At 33.1% G+C, this 24,416-nt stretch overlaps 4 protein-coding genes across 7 annotated transcripts in view; 2 read left to right on the forward strand and 2 right to left on the reverse strand.

Moving 5' to 3' along the window:
* Positions 1-12,251, forward strand: part of spas (spastin) — a 39,323-nt gene extending 27,072 nt beyond the window's left edge. For 3 of the 4 annotated variants that reach the window (XM_090112411.1, XM_090112412.1, XM_090112413.1), the window contains 4 exons: positions 2,828-3,018; positions 4,095-4,294; positions 6,564-6,748; positions 7,315-12,251. In XM_090112411.1, the coding sequence (XP_089968537.1) occupies positions 2,828-3,018; positions 4,095-4,294; positions 6,564-6,727 (555 nt within the window). In that variant the 3' untranslated portion in view covers positions 6,728-6,748; positions 7,315-12,251. The remainder of the gene's footprint in view (positions 1-2,827; positions 3,019-4,094; positions 4,295-6,563; positions 6,749-7,314) is intronic. The other variant, XR_016457732.1, reaches the window with a different exon arrangement.
* Positions 12,252-12,357: 106 nt separating this feature from the next.
* Positions 12,358-15,228, reverse strand: LOC149900480 (4-vinylanisole receptor-like). Its single transcript, XM_090112416.1, has 8 exons — positions 14,894-15,228; positions 14,475-14,612; positions 14,064-14,232; positions 13,514-13,626; positions 13,315-13,414; positions 13,131-13,235; positions 12,795-12,950; positions 12,358-12,560 (listed from the first exon to the last, which is right to left on the reverse strand). Exons 1-8 carry the CDS (start codon positions 15,226-15,228, stop codon positions 12,504-12,506), a joined length of 1,173 nt encoding a protein of 390 aa, XP_089968542.1. The 3' UTR covers positions 12,358-12,503.
* A 190-nt stretch (positions 15,229-15,418) lies between these two features.
* Positions 15,419-18,465, reverse strand: LOC149900481 (odorant receptor 70a-like). The gene is made up of 8 exons (XM_090112097.1): positions 18,125-18,465; positions 17,699-17,836; positions 17,431-17,599; positions 17,166-17,275; positions 16,944-17,043; positions 16,678-16,782; positions 16,151-16,306; positions 15,419-15,936 (listed from the first exon to the last, which is right to left on the reverse strand). The coding sequence occupies exons 1-8, from the start codon at positions 18,463-18,465 to the stop codon at positions 15,886-15,888; spliced, it is 1,170 nt and encodes a 389-aa protein (XP_089968223.1). The 3' UTR covers positions 15,419-15,885.
* Positions 18,466-20,900: 2,435 nt separating this feature from the next.
* Positions 20,901-24,408, forward strand: Cog2 (conserved oligomeric Golgi complex subunit 2). The gene is made up of 6 exons (XM_090112105.1): positions 20,901-21,105; positions 21,190-21,417; positions 21,509-22,355; positions 23,266-23,471; positions 23,576-24,024; positions 24,119-24,408. The coding sequence occupies exons 1-6, from the start codon at positions 21,028-21,030 to the stop codon at positions 24,390-24,392; spliced, it is 2,082 nt and encodes a 693-aa protein (XP_089968231.1). The 5' UTR covers positions 20,901-21,027; the 3' UTR covers positions 24,393-24,408.
* The last annotated feature ends 8 nt before the right edge of the window (positions 24,409-24,416 follow it).

The raw sequence follows: 24,416 nt of genomic DNA on the forward strand, positions 1-24,416 counted from the left end.
TAGTTGACCTTCATTAAGTATACAGAAAATTATACAAATGATCATTATTTATGAAATAATGTGTTTATTTGTTGTCTTGTCTCCTCTGTCTAGACTCCAGAGTCCAGACCTATAATTTAGTGTTGTTAGGCACTTGGTTACACAAGACACTTAGTTTTAATTACGAGATAATATAAGTTAAATATATTTTTCTGCACTGTCATGCCATTATAATATGAATTGAATAACTAGAGAATAATAAGTAAATATTTACTACGTAAACGATAATGTAAATATGTCGTGTTAGGATAGTGAAATCTTTGTGTCTTGCTATGACAATGAGTAAGTTACGACTGCCTTGTCCAAGTATTATTACTTAATGTATTTTTAATTAATACATAATTTTTATTTTTATCTACTCACATTCCTATTTATGAATTTCTACTATGTTTTTGTTTTCAATTAAAATTGTACATCCAAGTAGGAGACTGATGAATCCTTATGCCAAATTTTACCATCAAAATAAGCACCTATTTGTTATATTTATTCTTCATATTCATTTTTGACGACGCGGTTGGCGCAGTGGTAAAGTAACTGCCTACTGAGCCGACGGTCCCGGGTTCGATCCCCGGTCAGGGCAAATATTTGTGTGATGAACTCAATTATTTGTTCTTGGATCTGGATGTTATCTATACAGGGTGTAATCGTTAAGTGTGCACAGGTGATTTTTCCGTAAGTATTACAGATAACAAAAAACTTTAAACTGATATCGAAAGTACTTAACCTAATGAGTAAAATGGCCGTAATAAATTTTTAAAAATAAATAGAGAAATATCAAAAAAATTATCTTTAAACCCTCCCATACATTACGTATGAAATATGAATATCCCATATACATTTAATATGAAAGATTTTAGCTTTCTTTTTCTTGTGTTTTAGTGACATTTTCCACGTTTTACCGGACATTTTCACGCATTTTCCAGATATTTTCCCAGGCATTTCCCGGGAATTTCCCAGGCATTCTCTGGATTTTCCGAGCATTTCCCGGGGTTTTTCCGGATGTTTTCCAGACATTTTCCGTACAAGGCATTTTTCGGGGATTTTCCAGGCATTTCCCACGCTTCTCCCGGACATTTTCACGCATTTTCCTGATATTTTGCATTTTCCGGTTATTTTCCGGGAATTTCCCAGGCATTAAGGGGATTCTCCGAGAATTTCCCGGGGATTTTCCAGACATTATCCAGACATTTACAGGCTATGTCAGGGAAATGTCCGGAAAATGTCTGGTAAATATCTGGAAAATACCCGTGAAAATGTCTGGAAAATGCGTGAAAATGTCCGGAAAATGCGTGGAAATGCCTGGAAAACCCCCGGAAAATGCCTGGGAAATGTCCGGATAATTTCCGGAAAATGCCTGAGAAATGTCCGGAAAATGTCTGGAAAATGCCTGGAAAATCTCCGGAAAATGCCAGGGAAATGTTCGGAAAATGTCTGGCAACATCCGGAAAATCCCAGGGAAATGCTCGGAAAATCCCCGGAAAATGCCCGGGAAATTCCCGGAAAATGCCTGGGAAAATAACCGGAAAATGCCAGGGAAATGTCTGGAAAATATCCAGAAAATGCGTGGAAATGTCCGGAAAAGGCGGGAAAATGCCTGGAAAATCCCTGGAATTTGCCTGGGTAATGCCTGGAAAATATCCGGAAAATGCGTGAAAATGTCCGAAAAAAGCGTGGGAAAATGCCCGGAAAATGCCCGGAAAATATCCGGAAAATGCGTGAAAATGTCCGAAAAGAGCGTGGAAATTTGCGAAGAAATTAAAGCAGAAAACCAAAAAAGAAAAAGAAAGCTAAAATCTTTCATATTAAATGTATATGGGATATTCATATTTCATACTTAGGCGATCCTCACACTGCCCCGCATCATGCTGCATGTTGCGTGGCTGCGTGTTTAACGTTACTTGTAAGTATCTCCGTTTGTATAGAAAACACGCACAGTCCAACACACTGAAAATGCAACCACGCGCGTTCATGCGGGTCACGCGCATACACGCGGAGAAACATGCATCCCCGCGCGTAGATGCGGGGCGAGACGCAAGGTATGGCACACCGAATCCCGCAGTGCCGCGCGTGATTTTGAATGGGCGTGACGTATGTGATAGAATAATTTTTAACAAATGACCCATTTAAAGATCTTGTTTGTAAATAAGGATGTACCAAGTATCTTCTATAGGCACGATTTCTTTTAATTTGACCGAACAAAAACCAAACAGTTAGTATAATGGCAGCGTCCCGAATGAGTTCCACACTATTAACCATTTTTATCAAAACTATCGTGATGCTCACACCACAGAGAACGGCGAATAAATGATTAATGAGAGCCGCCGCGCCGTGCGTGAATCTACAAATGCACCTACGCGCGTGAGTGCGCACAAAACCCGCACGATGATGCAGATCTGCACTCCCGCAGGAACGCGCGTAGGTGCTTCGACATGCAACATGCAGCGTGATGCGGGGCAGTGTGAGGATCGCCTTAATGTATGGGAGGGTTTAAAGATAATTTTTTTGATTTTGATTCGATTTATTTTTAAAAATTTATTACGGCCATTTTACTCATTAGGTTAAGTACTTTCGATATCAGTTAAAAGTTTTTTGTTATCTGTAATACTTACGGAAAAATCGCCTGTGCACACTTAACGATTACACCCTGTATATGTATTTATTAAATATTATATTTATCGTCGCCTAGTACCCACAATACAAGCCTTAATTGAGCTTACTGTGGAACTAGGTCGATTTGTGTAATAATGTCCTATAATATTTATTTATTTATTTTTTATTTTTCTCGTAGCCATCAATAATATTCGTGGACGAGGTGGACTCGTTACTCTGTGAGCGGTCTACTGGAGAACATGAAGCGTCTCGGCGGTTGAAGACAGAATTCCTGGTGGAGTTCGACGGTCTGCCCGCGGCGGGGGCCGACAGGCTTATTGTGATGGCCGCTACTAATAGACCGCAGGAGCTTGATGAAGCGGCTCTTAGGTATGATGGAAATTTTTAAGTGTAGGGACAGGGAGATGGGAGTGGTAGTGAAAGAGTATTTTTTTCTGTTATAAAAAATATTGGTTTTTGTACGGTAGGTAGTAAAAAAATATCGAAGATTTTTGAACTGAAAACTTCTTTAGCGGCGTTGGGTATAAAATCTTAAACTCGCGTCAGGACACGTGGCCTGATCGAAAAAGCGTAAGACGGATGTTTTTTTTTAGCCCTTATATTCCATGCGTAAGACGGATACCATTCCAAAATATCAAACATGCTGAACGTTAATAATCAAGTTTTCACTTCTGCCGGCACTCCCGGAGTGCAACCCGTCTTTTTTTAAACTTTGTTGCTAGTGAAGTGAATACAAAGCTATTTGATAATCTAATAATCTGAAAAGAAGGTCCATGGTACAGGGTCCAGCAATGTGAACATAAGTTCTATGAATGAGTACATATAAGTTACGTACATATTCGCTAGTTTTTATAACAACACAATGAAAATATCTATTTATTTTGCCTTATATCTAAGGTGAGGCTTTTATTTGAAGAAAAAGTGACTTTAGCATACGCTTTTCACTTTTGACACATCGTTGATATTTTCTTGCTTTTGATTTTACGAGAACGTTACATAATATAATATCTCTGTCTCCCCGTGATCTCACTGGTATCTGGAGTAGGATATTATAAATGCGAAAGTTTGTGAGGATGGTTGTGTATGTGTATGTTTGTTACTCTTTCACGCTACTGAACTGATTACAATGAAATTTAGTACACATATAGATGGTAACTTGGTTTAACAAATAGGATAGGTTTTATCCCGGAAATTCCACGGAAACGGGAACTATGCGGGTTTTCCTATGAAAAGCAGGTGAAGCTAGAATGAATGAATGAATAAATACTTTATTTGCACCAGAAACAAAAAACAGACAATAGAAAAACGTACTAAAAGGCGGCCTTATCGCTAATATAGCGATCTCTTCTAGGCAACCTTAGGTCAAGGATCATGAGAATTAAGCTAGCTTGTAATGAATAAATCGCAAAAAAGTGTTTAATATTATTTCCTTATTCGTGTGTCAGACGGTTCCCGAAGCGCGTGTACGTGTCGCTGCCGGACGCGGCGACGCGCGGCGCGCTGGTGCGGCGCGTGCTGGCGCGCGGCGCGGCGGCGGCGCAGCTCAGCGACGGCGAGCTGGCCCGCCTCGCCGCAAGCACCGACGGCTACTCGGGCAGCGACCTCACCGCGCTCTGCCGCGACGCCGCGCTCGGGCCCATCAGAGGTACTCAACGTTTCAACTATAGCACAGAATACATAATATGTAGTAGCCATAGAAATCTAAATAACAAGACACATAGAAGTGCTATAATGTCATAATTCATATGAAAACCGCTGTCGCCAAAATCAACACATTTAAACCGATAGCTAAACAGTACACACAAGTAAACTAAGCCTTTTATTGGACAGCTTGATTTTAGTGAAAACTAACTTAAATATTAAATTAAGAATTTTAATATGTATCCTAACCATCGACCACACAACCACTAGACGCCTAATGTTAGCTTTTATGCACGAAGTTGAATCTGTCAACAACTTGAGGTATGGTGAAGCGGGGCGCTGCATTCTCATTGGCTAATTCAAGGTCACCAAATGTCCTAGAGATGAGACATAGTAAATTTGTATACACAAACTTTATCGATATATATTTTGTATTCACATACTTTATCGATATAGGTATTTTGTATACACATACTTTATCATTGGCAATTGAATACGATGTTAATACATATTAATAAAAACCAGTCCAGCGCGAGTCGGACTCGCGACACTCAGGGTTCCGTACATACAGGCTAAAGAACAACAAATCTGCAAAAAATTGGTCACCCATCTAAATTATGACCCTTGCTTAACCTCGATTTTTATTTTTAGTGTTATAGTATTCATATTATTTTATTACAAAAACTTAACATTTTATATTATAATATAACTATATTATGCAACGTCATTCATGTCATTAATTTTGAAAACAACTTTTATAAAATCGCGAACCTAAATAGTTTTCGATAATTATTATCGATACAATTTTTCAATCATAACTGGTACGTCACTAGTTACACGTGCCACACCATAGAAGAAAAGGAAGAAAAGGGACGCGTAATCAGGTGCATACGAAAGAAAGAGATACAATTATAATCGACGCGCTTTGTCAATTGACCAGTACCAGCGTAAAAAGAACTCCGATAAAATATTGTTCGTAATAATATTTAAATTATACGCAAACAAACTACTTATATATGAAAAGTAATCCCGTCCTTCTGCAAATTTGAGGTTTTACTCGTTTTACCACACCATTAAATACTACAAGGAGCCATTGTTTCTTTTTTTTTTAGTTTTTTTCGGACGTGTTAACAGATCACGGAACTGGCCGAAACTGATAGTTGCGTTTCGCATGGCAGCGGTTATAAGTCCTATTAGACACATGCGTTGACAGAAACAGTTCGTCTGTTATTAGGCGTCTAGTGGTTGTGTGGTCGATGATCCTAACGCACGAATTTACGGTTTATTTTAGAATAACATCCCTAAGTATATGAGACGTTTTGTTTCTTTTTGTTCCAATACGAAAAAATTCGGCTTTTCTACAACAGAAGTTGTCAATTTTCAATTGATATAACTTTGAACATAAACTCATAGAAATAAGGTTGAAATTTGTGTTAAACGTGATAATAAGAATGGTAGACTGTGTCATTCATTGTTATTTCGATTACTATGGTGACACTCGTAATACTTGTAAATATTCTATAATTTTAAGGAAAAACGGCATTATTTCTAAAAAAGAAATATTTACCGATGAAATATTATTCCTTTATTAGTATAATTACAACTTGTGGAAGAATTTCCGCAATGGGATATGCTGAAACACACCATGTTTATACACATACGTCTCCAGAGCAACTGAACAGTGACGAACACGCTGGTGTTGTGAAAGTCACCTGAGTGGCGACAAGGTCACGCGCGCTTACGACTTCTAGTGTCTTGTTATTTAGATTTCTATGGTAGTAGCTAAACGCTACAGAACGGACACTCTCCGCCTCCCGCCAAAATTAAACACTTACCTCACCCCGCACGATCAGCCTAAAAATGATCCACATTTTTCTACGGGGACGATACGCAACGAAGATTGACAACATTAATGAAATTGACTTAAAGTAATTTTATTATTTTGGATTTGTGATTATAGTTTTTCCTAGAAAATGGTTAGATATGTGCTGTTTACGGATGTATTTCATCAGAAAAACGTGAATTTTTTTTTTTACGCTAGTCACAAATGTGCCAACCATAAAGCGTTATTAACGCTTTGCACACATTTGCTCTACAGTGTGACTGTCAAAACGATAATTTTGTATGGAGTGTCCGGGGTGTGACTATAATATAAACATTTTTGAGCTTAAATGTCATCTTTATCAGCCCATTATATTTACTGCCACTGCTGTGGTAAGGGATCAGGCCGTCTTTATTTTCATACTACTTAAATTAATTATTTTTATTTACAGAACTAGATCCAGAGGAAGTGAAACGCCTCGATCTATCACTCGTCCGCAGCATCATGTACCAGGACTTCATGGACGCGCTGAAGCGCATCCGGCCGTCGGTGTCGCCGCACAGCCTCGCCGCGTACGAGAAGTGGTCCGTGCAGTATGGGGAGCTCGGTGTTTGAGACGCTACGGGGTATATACAGGTACTAGATCTGTCGCTGGTCCGCAGCATCATGTACCAGGACTTCATATATTGACTATGCGTGATTACCTCACTAACTTAGGAAAATTAGTTTCAAATTGTGGACTATAATAATAAAAAATTTACATGCTATAAACAACTATACTGGTAATTAAAAGATCGTCAAAATATACAAGCAGCTTGTATAAAACACTGATTCAAATTAACACCTTATTTCGATGCAGATAAGTTTAAAGTCTATTGTATACGTTCACTAAAAACTCTGCCTAATAAACGTGACGGCAGAGTTTTGAATCAGACATTTTTAAACGTAGTTGTTTATTGTACGTCAATGGAGGAATAGTGTATCTATCTTCTGGTGAAATATGTCTATTTTTTTAAACGGTTCAGTAGTTGTTGAATGAAATTGTTATAAAAATAACAAATATTTTTATATTATATATTAGCTCGTCGAGATTGCGGCTTTGTGGTCATGCCGTCAAATTTAAACCTCTATTCATATTATACTTACACAATAATATTAATAAAAAATATGTATTATTAATTGAACACCGTCTTCATACGCAGGTACTAAATTTAACAAGGATGGTGAGTCTATTTAACGAATGTGCATCGGAGAGGACGCAAAGAAGATTGATTGAATTTATTTTATAAGTAATTATTATTATCGATATTCGAAGTTGTCGCTCAAATTTTATAAATCCCCCATGATTCCAATTGATACAGTGTTTGTTTGACATATTAATTTTATTTTATGTAATATTATTTTACCGTTTTGTTGGTGATTTTAAAGTATTTCGAACTTGTCTAGTCAAGCGCTCAGGTATGTAGTTAACAGTATTCAGCCGGTAGTAAGGCCATACTAACTCAACGTAGAGAATATTAGAATAGAGGCATGTCCAATAATTTTATGATGATGTAACTCGGATGAATGAAAAAGTCGCTTTCGATGTTGTAGATGTAAAGAACGCTTACATTTGTCACTCCTTTTCTATTCAGCCGGGTTGCATTGTGTTCCCGTCCACGGTCCAGTCAAAGGGATATTGTTTAAGAATATTGTTCTGATAAACTGTTGCCGCTTTCATCCTTTTGGCTCGCACGGACATTGTTGTTTTAGTATTTAAAATTTCATATTTATTTTATGTATAATTTAAACGTCTTTTCTACTCACTAATCTACTATCACTTCAAACAGAATCTTGCTTGTCCTATAATCTACAGAGTACAAAATATAATTTAAAAAACAACTACATAGTATCAATTTTAGGTCTGATTGACATAATAATTTAAGGAGTCTCGAAACTGTTATGCGTCTCGCTCCAACTTAGGCGCATTCCATAGTGAAAGAACGAAATAGCTTGCTTTATTTTGGATTCTCAGATAACATAGAACTTATGGTTTTATTCGTCACTTATGTTAAGTTACGCACAAAACAATGATTGCACACTTTTTAAAAGAATATTTGTGGACGAATATTAGAAGCAAATATAAATGTCGCAGGCAAATTTTATTATTTCGCCGTTTGTAAACGCTCGGCATTTTGTAATATGCTGAGAATTTACTTTTTTTTAAACGTCCACAAAAATACGTTCAGGGTGCTCCTATTTCTGTATGGTTACAAAAAATACGAACCTTACCTTACCCACATTCTTATCCAGACAAAAAAATTATGATCAAGAATTCTCAACAGTTTACAAAATGCCGAGCATTTGTAAACGGCGAAATAATACAATTTGCCTGCAACATAAATATTATATTCTTACGTGAATAGTTTGAAGGTATATTATGTAGGTGAGAATTTTTGCTTATTTCTCAATTGGGTCTTAGTTTGACCAACAATTGATCTTTAATTAATTTTCTATTCAGAACTAAATAATAGTATTATTTTAAAGTGAGTTTTGATAACAGTATGCCTAAATGAGTAAGTCAGGATAATTTTGGGAACATAAAAATTATGTACGCTTGATAATATATTTTGGCAAATAATGTGGATATATTTTTTAAATATTTCATTTAATTGATTTTAAATGTCTGCATACAATTACATATTTTTATTTAGTGTACTTATTTTTCACAAAATTTAAATACTCGGTCTTTCGATTATTATTATTTATCAACGTATGTTGGCACTAGTTGTTTTATATTATATTATTTAGTATTTGAATGAATTAAATTAATTTTGTTGATATTATAATTGTGTTGAATAATATTTGTATTTATTAATTAATTCTCGTTCTATTGTTTGATGTATATATATTAAATTAATGTTTTATTAAGATATTACTTAATGAATATAAAATTAAACGATTAATTTGTTACAATTTGAATTGCATTGCGATTATATTTATAATAATTCTATGCTTATTATTTAATTTTTAGATACAATGAAATTTTTCATGATGTGTCTTACAAAACCTCAAGTTTATTTTGCTCAGTTTTTCTCACAAGCAAACACAATAGTTTGTTGTTTAATATTATTGTAGAAATTATTATTTAAATTAATGTGTGTTGGTGTTGTCATACAAAATACGATGCTGCATTTCTTATGAATAAAAGACATTAAAAACGGGTAGTTCACTTCCAATAGCCAGACATAAAAACAGTATAATGGAGAAATATATTTTCATAATTTGTTGTGAAATTGTCTATATATACCGTTGTATTTATTAAGGTATTCGTGCAAATTAGAAACTGTATAATTAGCTTTTCATTCATCCCGAATTCTCAAACGTTATAACGTAATATAGCGTATCATCATCGAAAACAGCTAAACTTGTGCGATATTCCATGTATTTACTCCCATACTTGATATTTGACAACGCAACAATGCATACAGTAAACTCTACTTTCCTATTGGTTTAAACTTAGCACGCACACGTACGCACGCACGCACGTACAACTCTGCATATGAATGTACATCATGTGTTTGTGTGACCTACGTGTGTGTTAAACATTACCTATGTATACAGGCATGTGTGTGTATATCGCACGCACACACACGCTTGTACGTACACGTTTGCGTATATGCGTGCGTGCATATTTTGTTTCTATATGTATGTGTGCGTGCAAGCTTGTTGCATGCTAATAGTACCTTTAGTAGTATTATGTGGTAAATTAAATCATTTGGTAGTATGTATTTACATGGAATGTCGTTAACAGGGCTTAATTACTACGTTATACTTTTGAGAATTTGTTCGCTTTTTGCTCAGTTTGATTGAAGCAATTAAAATACAAGGGTTGGATGGTATTTTAGTAGATATGTAATTATTCAATTATTTTCTATTCTGAATTCATGCTGACCATATTAAATGAATCATAGCGACTGCTTCTAGGGAAGACCATACTTTTATTCAATTCCATTGAACAAGATCTTGAGTTCTATATTGTAATTGCCTAGTTAGTGTTTATAATAATCGATATCATTTTATCTTTAGCCAATATTTAAGCCAAATGAACTAAAATGTATCAATATGAACTGAATGCATAAACAACGGTAGGTTTAGTCCAGTTCTAGTAGGTAGTTATTTTTGTAATTATAGATAAAATAAATACGCGTAGGTAAATAGTGTAGTAACATTACTTATCGAAAATATGTGGGATTTGGTGAACACAAATGATTAAACTAAATTTTTATTAATTTTATTTGAACCTCTTTTTCAAGTTTTGTACTAATTGTCATAGTTAACCTAAAAATATATCTTACACTTTTTAACAATTTTTCTTATTTAAGTATCTGCTGTACTACATACAGTACTTATTCATGTCATGTTTAAGGTCTTAAGGGCGAATTGTAATAAAATAAACTTAAATTGTTTTAATATCGTTCGGTTGTGGTTTTTATTCGAATTTTTATATTTCAAAATGTTGTGAATTTTATTAAAAATAATATTTGTTACTGTATTTTTCTTGCCGCTTCTTTATTGTAATGTAACACATTATTTTTATGAAATACTGAAACAATACTACTGGTTTTTAAGTGCGCCTTCAATGTAAACGATGAAATATATTTTTACAAAATATTTTTTGCAAATTAATAGTGAAAACCTTAACTATTTTACCAACATTGTAACTCTTGTAAGGGCTTTACCTTGCTAATGCGACACAATTTTTTCACACAATGAATTCTTCAGAAAATTCTGTGTTGCACATTTCGTAAAAGGTTGATGCAAATTAATGGACGAATTGATATTATCGCATTGCTGTGATATAATTATAAACCCAATGCCTTAACTTACTTTTACTCGCAAAATTACTCATAAAGAAACCGCACGTAACACCGTTGAAAACAACGATATTTGTATGTACATTTTTCTCAATTCTTTATCTATTTTGTGTTTTATGTCGGTGTGATGTGCGGCCGCTTCTGAGCTTAACAAATAAGTGAAGATGTTGACTGATGGCTATTTCAATAACGTTTCTAAGAATAACAATAATTATATGCGAAATTAAATATCATAAATTGAACAGAAAAATGTTTAATTGGTATGAAACATCTTTACCCCGCTGAATTTTATAAAACATTTTATCGTTTTTGGCTGTGATATTTTTCAGAAAGCGGTTCCCAATATATTGTCATAGTATTCATGAAATATAAATTGTATCTGACGAACAATTCGATTGAAAATTCTTTTGTTAAAATGCGAATACATGTCCAAATGTTCGCTTTATTCAATATCAATTTGAATGTAATATGAATTTGACAATATTCTTTTATTATTTCCTAGAAATTACTTAAAAGTACACATGCATATTTTTAATTAATTTCTATCATTCAATGTACTTAAGGCTAAGGCCCTACTATTGTTTTAGCTTTCCACTTATTTTCCTACATTTAATACAATCCAAAAAAAATGTATGCGTGTACTAGAGTACACACGTAAGAAGTGAAACTTCTTTATGACCTTAAAAACGTCACGAGTATGGCGTAACGCAAAAATGTCACGCGTACGGCGTAACGCAAAAATGTCACGCGTACGGCGTAACGCAAAAATGTTACACTAAACTTTTGTCCAACCCCGATAAAGAAGTTTCACTTCAAAAAAGCTATTGAAGTTAAAAGCGATTACATTTGAACGTGCATGAGCACTTTAACATTCCACTTTTTGCTAAAACGAGGGTACTCATGAAAATGTCAGACGTAACTCAATTTTGAGATCAACTTCAAAGTAATTCTGTCGTCGTAAAATGTGAGAGACACTTAAAATTGAGAAGCGTTTGAGTAATTGAGTGGTTTATAAAGAAGTTTGGTATCGCAAAGGAAACTTCGACATATTCTAAAGATGGTTGTAACTTGTAATACTTTGAACGCTCGCCTTACGCTAACAATGTATTTTAATTTAAGCGCACGAATTTATATCTTGACTTTGTGACGTTCGGTGTTGTTGGAGATGTGTATTTTTTCATAATTTTTTGTAAACTTAAAACTAAGCACTTGCCTAATGTCGTAAATGTACACTACGCGTATGTGATACACAGTCTATCATTAAATAAACGAATAATTTGTGATCTTGTGGTTTTTCTTCAAATATTTATCCTTAAATCTCTAAGAATTATTTATTTCAGTTATAAGTTAAAATAATTTTTGATCAAGTAGCCAACTTTTGTGGAGAAAGACAAAAATTCTTGGTCTGGTAGTCAGTCAAATGTGGCATTAATTGAAGGTGGATTATATGAATTTAGAAGGAGTGTTCATAATGGCATAAGTATGTTTAAATGAAATAATATTAGAGCAATTGTTGATGCTGTGTTCAAAAATAACTATTTATTTTTTGTTTGGTTTAAAACGGCGAAGTACGAATACGAAGAACGAAGTATCTGAAAAAGAAAGATAACGTTTTATATGGACAATAAATAATTATTCAAATGCTAGTTAATTTAAAGCTCTAAGGAAAATCTAAAGGAACATGAAGCTGATTTTGAGATAGTCAAATGTACCTGCAGTGCCTTTACCTAAGACATTAAGTAGGTACCTAGTATCTTCAGTAAAAAGCTTTCACTATCGCTACTTTTAAGATCGAGTCTCGATTTATCTGTTTAAATAATACTTACAGATACAAATGTAGGGCGAGACAGTGGAATGTAGTGTCCAGCTCTAAATATTATAGGTCTCTTCATTCTCTCCATCACGATTATGAGCGACCTTCGGAATTTAGCGTTTTGGTCGTACCATGGACATAAGTATAGATATTCCCGAAGTTCTTGACTCTAATACAATAAGATAGGAGATCGTTATTTAGAGAAAAAAAAATAGATTATTCACTTTTAAAATCACTCACGCAAACTTATTGGGAGTTGTCAAAGTTAACATTGAGGTAACTCCTCTTTCACTTAAACATACCCTCTATATTTTACGCCATTTATACACAAGTATATTTTCAAAAATACCTTTGTAGTCAGTTCATTCCCGCACCAACAATATAAGAAGAGTTGCGACAGCATGGTCACCATGTAATTGAGCATAGAATAGAATTGAACACTGCTTGGTTCTGTCTGCAAACGCATTATAACAGTTAATTTTCTCATGTTCCACGTAATGCATGTATTTGTGGTAAAATATGATTTTACTTACAATGGTAATTCTTAATCCTATGATGCAAATTATTCCAACAGTTCCACTCAGTTGAAAAAATATATTAGCGTGGTACGTGTTCTCTACCATTTCTATAAATCTAAACAGAGCAATTGTTATAAAAATATTACTTCATCAAGCAATGTTTTTTTCCAAAATGTAAGTTGATAAGGACATCAATAAATCGTTAAAGCCTTACTTTACTACAGCTTGGTGTTGTTGAATACATTCATTCAAAAGTTTATTATTTTCATTTTCCATTTGCTTACAAACATCTTCTTTTAACCTCATAGTCATTGGAATACTCTGCAACTAATTTATATATAATTACTTGTGATTTTTGGCGGGAAACATATTTTACAATTTAAGTATTGTTATTTACTTATATGTATATTATTTTGTTGTTTATAGAACCTTTTAATATTTTATGTAAATTGTGCATACAGGGTGAAAGGTAAGACGTTTGACGAATTTAGACAGGAGCACTCATGAAACTGAACAATTTTTGTTCTACAACTTTGCTGAATTCGTAAAAAAAAATTGGATTTTGTAAGCAAACTTCGCTAATCAGCTGACCGATTTCCATACAAAGACCAAATTTTTTTCTACGAATTCAGCAAAGTTTTAGAACAAAAGTTGTTCAGTTTCATGAGTAGAAGCTCCTGTCTAAATTCGTCAAACGTCTTACCTTTCACCCTGTATGTATAAATCTATGTAACTAAATATCTGTAGCATTTATTTCGAAGTACCTTTTTAACTTTATCAATGATAATTTCAAGTTCCGCACATCCGAATATTATCATGGAAAGCGCTGTGCTGTCCACCGCAAAGAAAAGTAAAGCGCTGATATAAATACTTATCATCTGATATACATATCCAATCTCATAGTGAGGTGACTTTTCTGGATCAACTGGCATCCTATGCAAAAATAAAAGTCATTCACGGATGAATAAATAGGTAACTATTAATGTTTGTTATTTGACAAACAATATGATTTACACAGTAAACTCGCCACTAGAACTTTCGGCTCTACCTTCAATGCGAACTTCGACCGGCGCTGTCCAAACTTTTCTACTTCAATGAAAAATACATCACACAATGCAGAATTATGTTAAGACATGAAATTCATACACTACAATATTTAGAAAATGAACACTTACCATATTTTGAAAGGAAAAAATCTCGTTTCGGCTGTATCGAAAAGACGCATTATCGCCCACAGGGTGCATGTAGTAATGGCACTAGTTAAGAAAACCGCGCACAGATTTTTTATTGTTTTCGCTTTAGATGATAGAATCCTGCGTTATTTAATAATTTAAGAAAAACTTTATAATTTTACAGACACACATTCTATCCAACCAAGTACAAATGCATCAAACAACATTAGAAAACTGAATATGCACATTTCTAGGAGAACTATTTTATATGAAGTGTTTATAGTAGGCAGCTACATAATCTTAATTTGCAATAGCAACTAGTTACTAATTTTACTAGGTACAAAAGAAGAGATTTTTTCTTCTTCATCCACTACATTTAAATGCATTCGTAGATTGTAACTTCTAAACTGTTCTGAACTCACTTCTCATGCTCCACGGATTGTGGCGCAAATGTATCCACCACCATAAAACGAAGAAGATCTTTCAAATTTTCCTTATTCATCATAAAAACAGTTGTCTTATAGCACACAGAGGCTTGCGTGAAAAGAAGATAGGAAGCTTCAGAAACTTCGTCGATATCTCCCCAGACCACCGCAACATACACAAACTCAAATAAAATAAAGGAAAACTGCGTGAACATAACCAAACACTTGTACATGGTAAGTAAAATAACATATTTCTCTGGAGGCATCCAAATGCCCAGATATTTTAAGATGATTCGAGGTCTGCTCAAGAAGAGATCGATGTTGGTGGCCATTTTAATGGATTATCGTGAAGTACTCATGTTCGGGATAGGTTTTATAGCTTAGAATTAATACACAATCAAAGGGTGCTACCTTTTATTTATAATTATTTATTTCAGTAAGAACAATTATAATTATACAAGAAAGTGATAAAGGTAAAAATACCCATTTTGGTTAAAGTAAGTAGTTACCTAGATATATATTCAAATGTTATAATCCGAATTATGAATACATACAATGGTGAAAAATAAAACACATAGGAGTGATTATAAAACATTTCCAACGATCTTATTAGTTAGTAATATTCAAAGAAATAAATAATTTAATTGACAATTGCACTGAAAATTTTGAACCGTGTGTAAAAACTACATCATAAGTACCTACTTACGTGATTCTACCCTTACCTACACTAGATACAATGCAAAAATAGAACTACTTAATTAGTTATATTATAATGTGCTAAATTAATGTGATCATACTGTATTTCCATAAAAGTTTCAAAGAATTAACAGCAATTAACAGAGCAAAGTTCTAATAGGTTTTGTTTACAAACTTAAACAAAGCAGTAATTTAAAGTATAAGCAATAATTTATATAATAGCCGTATGTTGTTTGTGGTTTCACACTATAATATTTAACGTGTAGGTACGGCGTATTTTACTATTCTATCTATTACTTGGTTTGATTTAAAACTGCGATATAAGAGTACGACATACGAAGGATCTGTAAAAGGAAAGTGATATTAGGTAATGACATTATTCATTAGAAGAACAAATTAAAATATTTTTAGGCAGGTCAGGTACAATAGGTCTATCGAGACACGACTCAGAACTCATGCATCTCAATCAATGTATCTTACATTTGATAATAGCTTATAGCAATAAAAGTTACATTTTAAAAGTTCATTGAAAATATTATTTTTATGCAAAAATCTTACGCTCACGAACGTCTGCCGTGACAAGCTGATATAATGTCCGGCTCGAAGGACCAGCGGGCGACTCATGCGCGTCATCGCGAAACACAACGTGCGTTGGAACTTCACGTCCTGTTCATACCACTTGCTCATGTATAGTGCTGTGTGTAATTCTTCACTCTGAATAAATATATCGTTATTAATCAATCAATCAATATCAAATAGAACAAAGTAGTTAATTCTATAATATCTCATTTGAGTATGCGAAAAGATTGTAGACTATATGACTAGCTAATTAATTCACTCAGAAATCAAAGAGGTTTCTAAGAGCATTCTAAGTATGTACCATAGTTTTTAACCGACTTCATATTTTTATTTTCCTACCTATAAGATAACTGTTAAGGAGGCGATCCGGTGGCATAATGGTCCAGGAGCCTTAAATTTAGGGGGATCGACAACTGCGCTCACATTTAACGACTCGTTGTATGTTATGCTTTCAAAATAATAACTAATAAGCATTTTTTTTCGATATATCCATTATCCATACTTACAGTGGCTGTAAGCTCATGGCCGCTCCAACAGCAGAGGAACATCTGACTCGTCATCACTATCAGATACACTATCAGGGATATAAACAACATGCTATGCTGCTCGACCTGTTAAAATACATATTGTATGAACTATTAAGTAATTCGAAAAATACCAGGTTAAACGTAAATAAATTTTAATTCCAATAGCGAAATAGGTATCTAGTTACGTAGGTAGATTTTTAAAGTAAGTAAGTGAAACACATCTAAAATTATACCACTATACTTACGACTAAAATTCGAAAAGCGCTCATTACAATAATTCCAACAGTGCCCGTTAGTTGAAATAAGAAATAAATATGGAACGCATCTTCAACTAATTCGGTGAATCTAAAATGATAAAAAAAGTAGTAGGTAACTAAGGTAGGCAAAGAAAATTTTAATAAATTCCTTTCTCGTAGTATTTACAGTTCTCTTCACAACAATTCAGTCACGATGGCCATAGTACTTACCTTACCACCGCTTGATACTGCTTCACGCACTCTATTAATTTCTCATTACCTCTTGCATAGTATTCGGTCCGATTTCTGACATCATCATCTTTATCTTTATAGGATTTGATCTAAGAATATAAAAAAAATCATACGAAAAATAACTTATTTTCTTAATAACTAATTTAAAATTACACAAGGATCGAAGAGCATAGAGATATTAGTATAATCTGTAAATTATTCAACCCAATTTCATTGAAATAAATTCAAATAAGTACGAACTTACGCTCATCATTTTGTTCATAATAATCTCCATCTGCGCACACGCAAATATGACCATAGAGATGGCGACACTGTCCACCCCGAAGTACATCAACGCGCTCATGCAAATGGTTAGCTCTTGGAATATGTAGCCCAGTTCATATTGTGGAGAATTGTCTGGTTTTATCGGCATCCTAGTAAAAAAGTCGGTGAGAAAGTGAAAGCAATGAAAAATAATTGACGAAAGCCATCCGGCAGCTTGTATTCTTTAGACAAAACCTTTTAGAGCTTACCACATATCGAAAGGATACTTTCTGATGCCGACATCATCGAATAATGGTTTTATTCCCCAAATACCACAAATTGTTTCAGCAGCAACTATAAATGATAGCAATAAACGCTTTATCTTCCTAGCTTGTCTTTTTAAAATGCTGAAAAATAAATACAGCCATCAGATTTTTCCTTAGGTGGGTTTTATGATCCTTATTCAGCAGTGCTGGTAGCCTTGCGAAGGTCTAGGATCAGGTGTACAATGAAGAATCAGGAACTAAATATAATATGCAACCAGATTCCAAGAACCCGGGAAGGGCTATGTTAAAATTGCTTTTTAGGACTTTAAAATTTTGTGAGAGTATAGATTTTTGTCAAAATTTGCATTTGGGCAGTATTGCCGTATTGAACCTTAGAAAAAGATAGGCCATTATTAATATTTTTTTTACCAAATATGTGGCTTGCATTGGGGTTTGAATGCATCACTGTTCATCTGTACAATCAACATTCTGATTATATCAATATTCACGTGGAATACTGTAATTTTGCAACACAAGCAAGCCTGGGTGAATAACAGGTATACAGCCTCCGACACCGCCTCCAAATCGCCCCAAACTTGCATGACGTAGATTATTTGGAAAAACAAAAATGAATATTGCAATATTAGCATAAATATTTTGTATAATTTTTGGAGAGTATTTTCCTTAGTTGGAGGAATCCATACTCCAAGTATTGACATTATTTTCTTAGCTCTACCAAAAAACAAATCATCTAATAATTCTGACGACATGCTTGATAAAACAGTTAACAATAATATTGTCTCGATACTCTATTGTCGCAATTTATATAAGAGTAGGCTATTATTTAGAAATTATTTGATAAATGATCCAATTTACATAATGTGACCACTTAAACAATTGTATTGTGGTTTATTCTAAGTTTGTGTTTTAGAATATTTATTCGTTAAATGTTTGCTTATTATAAGGAATAGTCCACTATATTTTATGTTAATTATAAGTAAGTAGTTAGCTACATATACATCAATTTCTACATAATAAGTAAAATTGAACCAAATTATTTTACGGTTGGTACCTCTACTAGGTAAGTAAATAGCTCATCTTGTATTTACCAGTTACCTATATACACTGGGGTAGATCCCTTTAAAAATAATAAAAAGTGCAAAAAAATCGCAGTCGGATGAAACCCATTAGAAAAGGAGGGGAATATGATGAAAATTAAAGGAAAAATAAATTACGGTCAATCCAAGTTCGGGAAGTGGGAGGGGGGAGCTTTTGAGAGAAAAAAATGGTTTCTCTCGATTTCCGACAAAACTACAAGTCCTACGGAAAAAAGTTCAATGGCAAAGTTGTAGGTAATAAAAAAATCTACAACTTTTGTATTGACAATTTTTTCACATAACCTCAAAATTTAGGTGAAAAATTCAAAAAATCAAGTTTTTGGTTTTTTATTTTTAACTACTTCAAAATTTATTTTTTTTCTACGACATTTGGTAGAAACTTGCTTTATTATGTCCCAAATACACTGTAATTTACTTGATTGAAAATATTTATTTTTTCGCCTTATTTTGAATTAATACCAAAAAAACAACCTAATTTTCAATCGAAAAGTTACCCGTCAAAATATCAGCTTTTTTCAAAAACTTTGGGAGCCTTTTATTCATCAAAATCTCTACTTTTATATGATGTAAAAAAAATAAACCTTACCATAGTAAATGTTCTCAGGAAATGCTTACAAACAGTGTCATAATTAGCTTTTACTAAAACAGGCACACTTCTCGAACTCTATATCTTCTCTTGTATCGGCTTTTCGGTAATATTTCAAAAGAAAAAAAATTATCTGTTCTAAGTATAATATTTTACAGCATATTCAAAAGCAAAATGATGTCGATAAAAACATTTCAGGTAGTTTGAGAAGTGTGCCTGATTTAGTAAAAGCTCATTTTCACACTGTTTGTATGCATTTTCTGAGAATATTTACTATGGTAATGTTTATTTTTTTTTACACCATATGAAAGTAGAGATTTCAATGAATAAAAGGCTCCCCAAGTTTTTGAAAAAAGCTGATATTTTGACGGGTGACTTTTCGATTGAAAATTAGGTTGTTTTTTTGGTATTAATTCAAAATAAGGCGAAAAAATAAATATTTTCAGTCAAATAAATTACAGTGTATTTGGGACATAATAAAGCAAGTTTCCACCAAATTTCGTAGAAAATAAATAAATTTTGAAGTAGATAAAAATAAAAAACCAAAAACTTGGTTTATTGAATTTTTCACCTAAATTTTGAGGTTATGTGAAAAAATTGTCAATACAAAAGTTGTAGATCTTTTCATTATCTACAACTTTGCCATTGAACTTTTTTCCGTAGGACTTGTAGTTTTGTCGGAAATCAAGAGAAACCATTTTTTTCTCTTAAAAGCTCCCCCCTCCCTTTTCCCGAACTCGGATTGACCGTAATTTATTTTTCCTTTAATTTTCATCATATTCCCCTCCTTTTCTAATGGGTTTCATCCGACTGCGATTTTTTTTTGTTTCAAAAATTATCTACTCTAGTCTAATAATACGAAGGTCATTTATTGATTAATTATGCTTTTTTGGTGATTTTATTGTGTATTTCTTTATGTATCCAAAACAACTAGCTGCGTGCTTCTGCTTTCACCCCCGTAAATAAATTTTTCTTTTTGAACCTAATGTTCCTAATCCATAAGTGATATCAGAATAAAAAGTAGCCCAAGTTACCTACACCGGTTGAAACGTGAAAGTCCCGTCAAAATCGGTCCAGCCGTTCCAGAGATTAACCGGAACAAACAGACAGACAAACATTGTAAAATTTACTATTTTGATATACATATATACTGTATTAATAATTATACATCTATATTATGCATTTAGTAAAAAGCGGTTATTTAAATATTACAAACAGGCCTAGGCGCTCCAATGTAATTAATATGTAATTAATGGTAATAGATTAATATAACGACACCATAGCGTATGTACTATATAAATAGCGTATTTATTATATAAATGTTGTTTCTTCGATATTGCGTAAATTTCAAAAATACAGTTTAAACTGTACGTGACTCAAACGTACTGTTTGAGTTTCAATTACAGCTTAAAATATATAAGCCTTACAAAATATAATTTCCACTAAAAACAACCACGTACACCTGCAATATCCGAACGAATATTTGACGGATGATGTGTCAAGCTTACGTCAGTGATTAAATTGTCAAAATGATTACCAAGTACAGGGACAATTTGTAAAGATAAACATTTTATTCCGATCCCCTTAAATTATGGTGCCTTAATTACGATATACGTAAAATTAAGAACATGGACAGTGATATAAAGGAGTTCACATTACCGCCAGCTCCGCGGGGGTTGTGTTTCGATCGAAATGATTTCGTTAAGGTATCGCTAGTTTTTCAGCCGTACGGTAGGCAATTAGATCATTAAATGTCTTATTTTATTAAAATATTATCATTTATTTCGTAGACAAACTTTTCGGTGGACAACTTTTTGGCTGAACATGAAAATGCGGCCTCCTTGGAGACTATGCGAGATGATCTGGGCGTATACTTAAAAGTCCTTAGGGTGGCTATGATAGAACTCATTAACAAGGACTACGCTCATTTCGTCAATCTATGTGCTACTCTGATCGGATTTGATAAAACAATTGTAAAAATACAGGTTCCATTAGGTGAATTAAATCAAGAACTAGAAGTAAGTAATACCCCTTTAATGTATTTATTTTCATTTAAATTGAGTTCCATTTATATATATAAATATCTAATTTAACTTGATTTATGTTTAGGATGTAAAAAAAACTATTGAAGATGCTATGAAAGAGCTCTCATTATGGTTAAATCAGAGGCATGCTCTATTAAAAAAGAAACAATTATTGAAATACTACAGTCAAACACTTAACTGTATTAGTTCCCTTGAAAGTATTCTACAAGACATCACCGACAAAAGTCGACAAGAGCAAATAATACTAGCTGACAGGGCAGCTATGGAATACAATCAGTTAAAGTTCTCTATAGCTAAATGTGATTCTATAATTAAACCACAAATAAAGAAACAGTATAATGAAGTAGGAGGAAAATTAATTCAAATATTGAATGATCTTCTTTTCCAATTCTGGAATGATAGAAATGAAGATAATCTTCTCAAGACATTAATGACATTAACTTCATTAGATAGAATCACAGAAACAGAGATGTTACTCAGGAAGCAAGCCATTGCACCATTATTACAAGAGATTGTGAATGAACCAGCTCTACAAAGAAGCAAGGAAGGCTTACAGGGGATCTATACTAAAATTCTATCCCTCCTTGATTCAAAACTGAATTTACTCTTAAAAGTTACAGAACATTCCAAGCTAACATTTCAAGTGCAGAAATATAGGTTTTTAGTTAACTGTTTTTGGTGTGAAGTTGAAAATCGATTGGAAGTCAATTTAGCATCCATTTTTGCTCCTGGAAATCCACAATTATTTTACAAAAGATACACAGAAAGTATGTTATTTATTAAAAAACTAGAGGAGTATTGTGCAAGCAAAGATAACATAAAATTACTGCATGCTACACCGGAATATAAGAGCTTTCAGAGACGTTGGAATCTCCCAGTTTATTTCCAAATAAGGTTTCAAGAAATTGCAGGTATGGAAGATTGTCATGAATAATTAATATATTGTGGTGAAAGTAGGAATTGTTTCTGCTTCAATGAACTTTCTTTTTAACAAAAAATGAATGCTTGAATATTTGGTTGAAATATCACAATAGGCATGACGACAGTATCCATAAATGATCGAATTAGTGTTTTTAAGGGAAAATGTATAATAAATTAATTAAATATAGCGACTTAGAAATCTTAAAAACATTAAGATTAATGAGATTATCAATAAAATAAAACATTGAAATTCTGAAGTTCGCCATTTTGACTAAAACACGCGTGACGTCACGCATAAGTAAACAACTCACGTCAGATGTATTTTGTTGTTATGAATATGTTGAGAATACGCATTTTTATTTATTTTCTATTGTTTCACGTATGCTTTATCGACTCAGAACAGAAATATAATTGCGAATTCACGAATACATGGTTCGGGATTCTCCGCGCCAACTTTATACAATAATTTCTTATTATTTTTTCGCTTGAAATAATTACTAACACATTTTTGAGCATTATTTTTATGTGGATTCACACTGCAATACTGCACACCACTTATAAACTTTGTAATTCGTCTCTATAACACATATTAAATAAAGACTTTTTTAATTTTCTTCGCAATGCGTACAAATAATTACGTATTTACCAAAGTTTGACGTCACGCCTACGCCATGACACCTGCGAGCTGTTTTGGCACAGATATTAAATATTTTTTGAAAAATGGCTTTAATCTTCGTTAAATTTAAGTATATTACCGAAATATAGGGTTTTTCTTGTATAGTAAACGTATACACACATTATGGAAGAGAATTTCAAAATCTTTCGTCATGCCTATTATGAGTAATTAATTTGAAATGTTATTATATTAAATTTTACTTTTTGTGTAAAATTAATTTTTAGGTGGTTTTGAGTCATCATTGAAAACAAGTCCAACAAAGGAGAATCATGATGAATTTGTGTTAGTAGAGACTTACAAGTGTTGGAAGGCATTACAGGATTGTTGGTCGGATGGGATACACATTGAGGCGTTGTCACACAAATTTTGGAAGTTATCTCTCCAGCTTTTATCCAGATTTGCCTCTTGGACAAAAATGTGTTGTCTGCAAGTAAGAAATTTGTCACCATATTCATTATTACTTTAACTACACTAATTTATCTGATTACTAAAATACATACTCATATATTTTGCAATTTTTTTTATTTTTACTAGAAACCAACTACACCTAAATTGGACTCCAACAGTATTAACAAAAACTTAATTGTTGATTGTATAAACCTATACAATGACACAATAATGCTGCTTCAAAAGTTGCCAGATCTCTTGCAATTAGTAGAATCCAAAATGCCTAATTTGAGAAGTAAAGAATTATTGGGCCAAAGTATAAAGCCTACAGAAGAATTACTTCATCACAACAAAGAAATCATCAAAGAAAGTGTGGTCAATGAATTATTTGACTTCTGTAATGTACACTTGAAACAAGTTAGTGATATACCAAGATTGTATAGAAAGACTAACCGTAGTATACCTACGAGACCATGCAACTATATTGATACCATTGTAAAAACTGTAAATGACTTCAAAGGAGATTCAGAAAAAAAGCTTGATAATGCCTTTTTGAGTAACATATTTGAATCTTTGTTCAATACAATGACATTATCGTAAGTACTTTTTTTACATTCATTTTTTTTAATAAGTGCATCATGTACCTACTAGTTTGTCATACAGTTGCATTAAATTTAATATTGCTTTCAGTTATTGTAAATATGTAGAAGATGTTTTAACATCAGTGCAAAAAACTGAAGAATCATTGAGAAGACTGAAACAAATTCGAGAAGTCACTTCACAACAGAATAACGAGACAACTGGTGTGACAGACGGAGACAAAATCAGATTACAATTAAATGTTGATGTTGTACATTATACTAAATTAGCAGAATCACTTCATATTAATGTAAATAAAGTGCACAAGCTAACAGATTTAAAATCTATGGTTAATGAAGCTGTAAAAAATATAGATAATAAATGATATGCCCAGTTATATACTCTGGAC

The sequence above is a fragment of the Colias eurytheme genome, chromosome 18, assembly GCF_061535395.1.
Source record: "Colias eurytheme isolate Ceu_HAF_F1 chromosome 18, ilColEury1 Martin Lab GWU primary, whole genome shotgun sequence".
Lineage (NCBI taxonomy): Eukaryota > Metazoa > Arthropoda > Insecta > Lepidoptera > Pieridae > Colias > Colias eurytheme.

Excerpts from the sequence above, each read along its gene's own strand:
- LOC149900480 (XM_090112416.1), bottom strand. The coding sequence starts at position 15,228 with ATGGCCACCAACATCGATCTCTTCTTGAGCAGACCTCGAATCATCTTA. Across the intron at positions 14,613-14,893 it reads CAATCCGTGGAGCATGAGAA|GATTCTATCATCTAAAGCGA; the intron begins GTGAGTTCAGAA and ends TAAATAACGCAG. Across the intron at positions 12,561-12,794 it reads CTCGCCCTACATTTGTATCT|ATACTTCGTTCTTCGTATTC; the intron begins GTAAGTATTATT and ends TTTCTTTTTCAG.
- LOC149900481 (XM_090112097.1), bottom strand. The coding sequence starts at position 18,465 with ATGTCGTCAGAATTATTAGATGATTTGTTTTTTGGTAGAGCTAAGAAA. Across the intron at positions 17,837-18,124 it reads CAATGCAAGCCACATATTTG|CATTTTAAAAAGACAAGCTA; the intron begins GTAAAAAAAATA and ends TTTATTTTTCAG. Across the intron at positions 16,307-16,677 it reads GCCATGAGCTTACAGCCACT|AGTGAAGAATTACACACAGC; the intron begins GTAAGTATGGAT and ends ATATTTATTCAG.
- Cog2 (XM_090112105.1), top strand. The coding sequence starts at position 21,028 with ATGGACAGTGATATAAAGGAGTTCACATTACCGCCAGCTCCGCGGGGG. Across the intron at positions 22,356-23,265 it reads AAGGTTTCAAGAAATTGCAG|GTGGTTTTGAGTCATCATTG; the intron begins GTATGGAAGATT and ends ATTAATTTTTAG. Across the intron at positions 24,025-24,118 it reads TTCAATACAATGACATTATC|TTATTGTAAATATGTAGAAG; the intron begins GTAAGTACTTTT and ends TATTGCTTTCAG.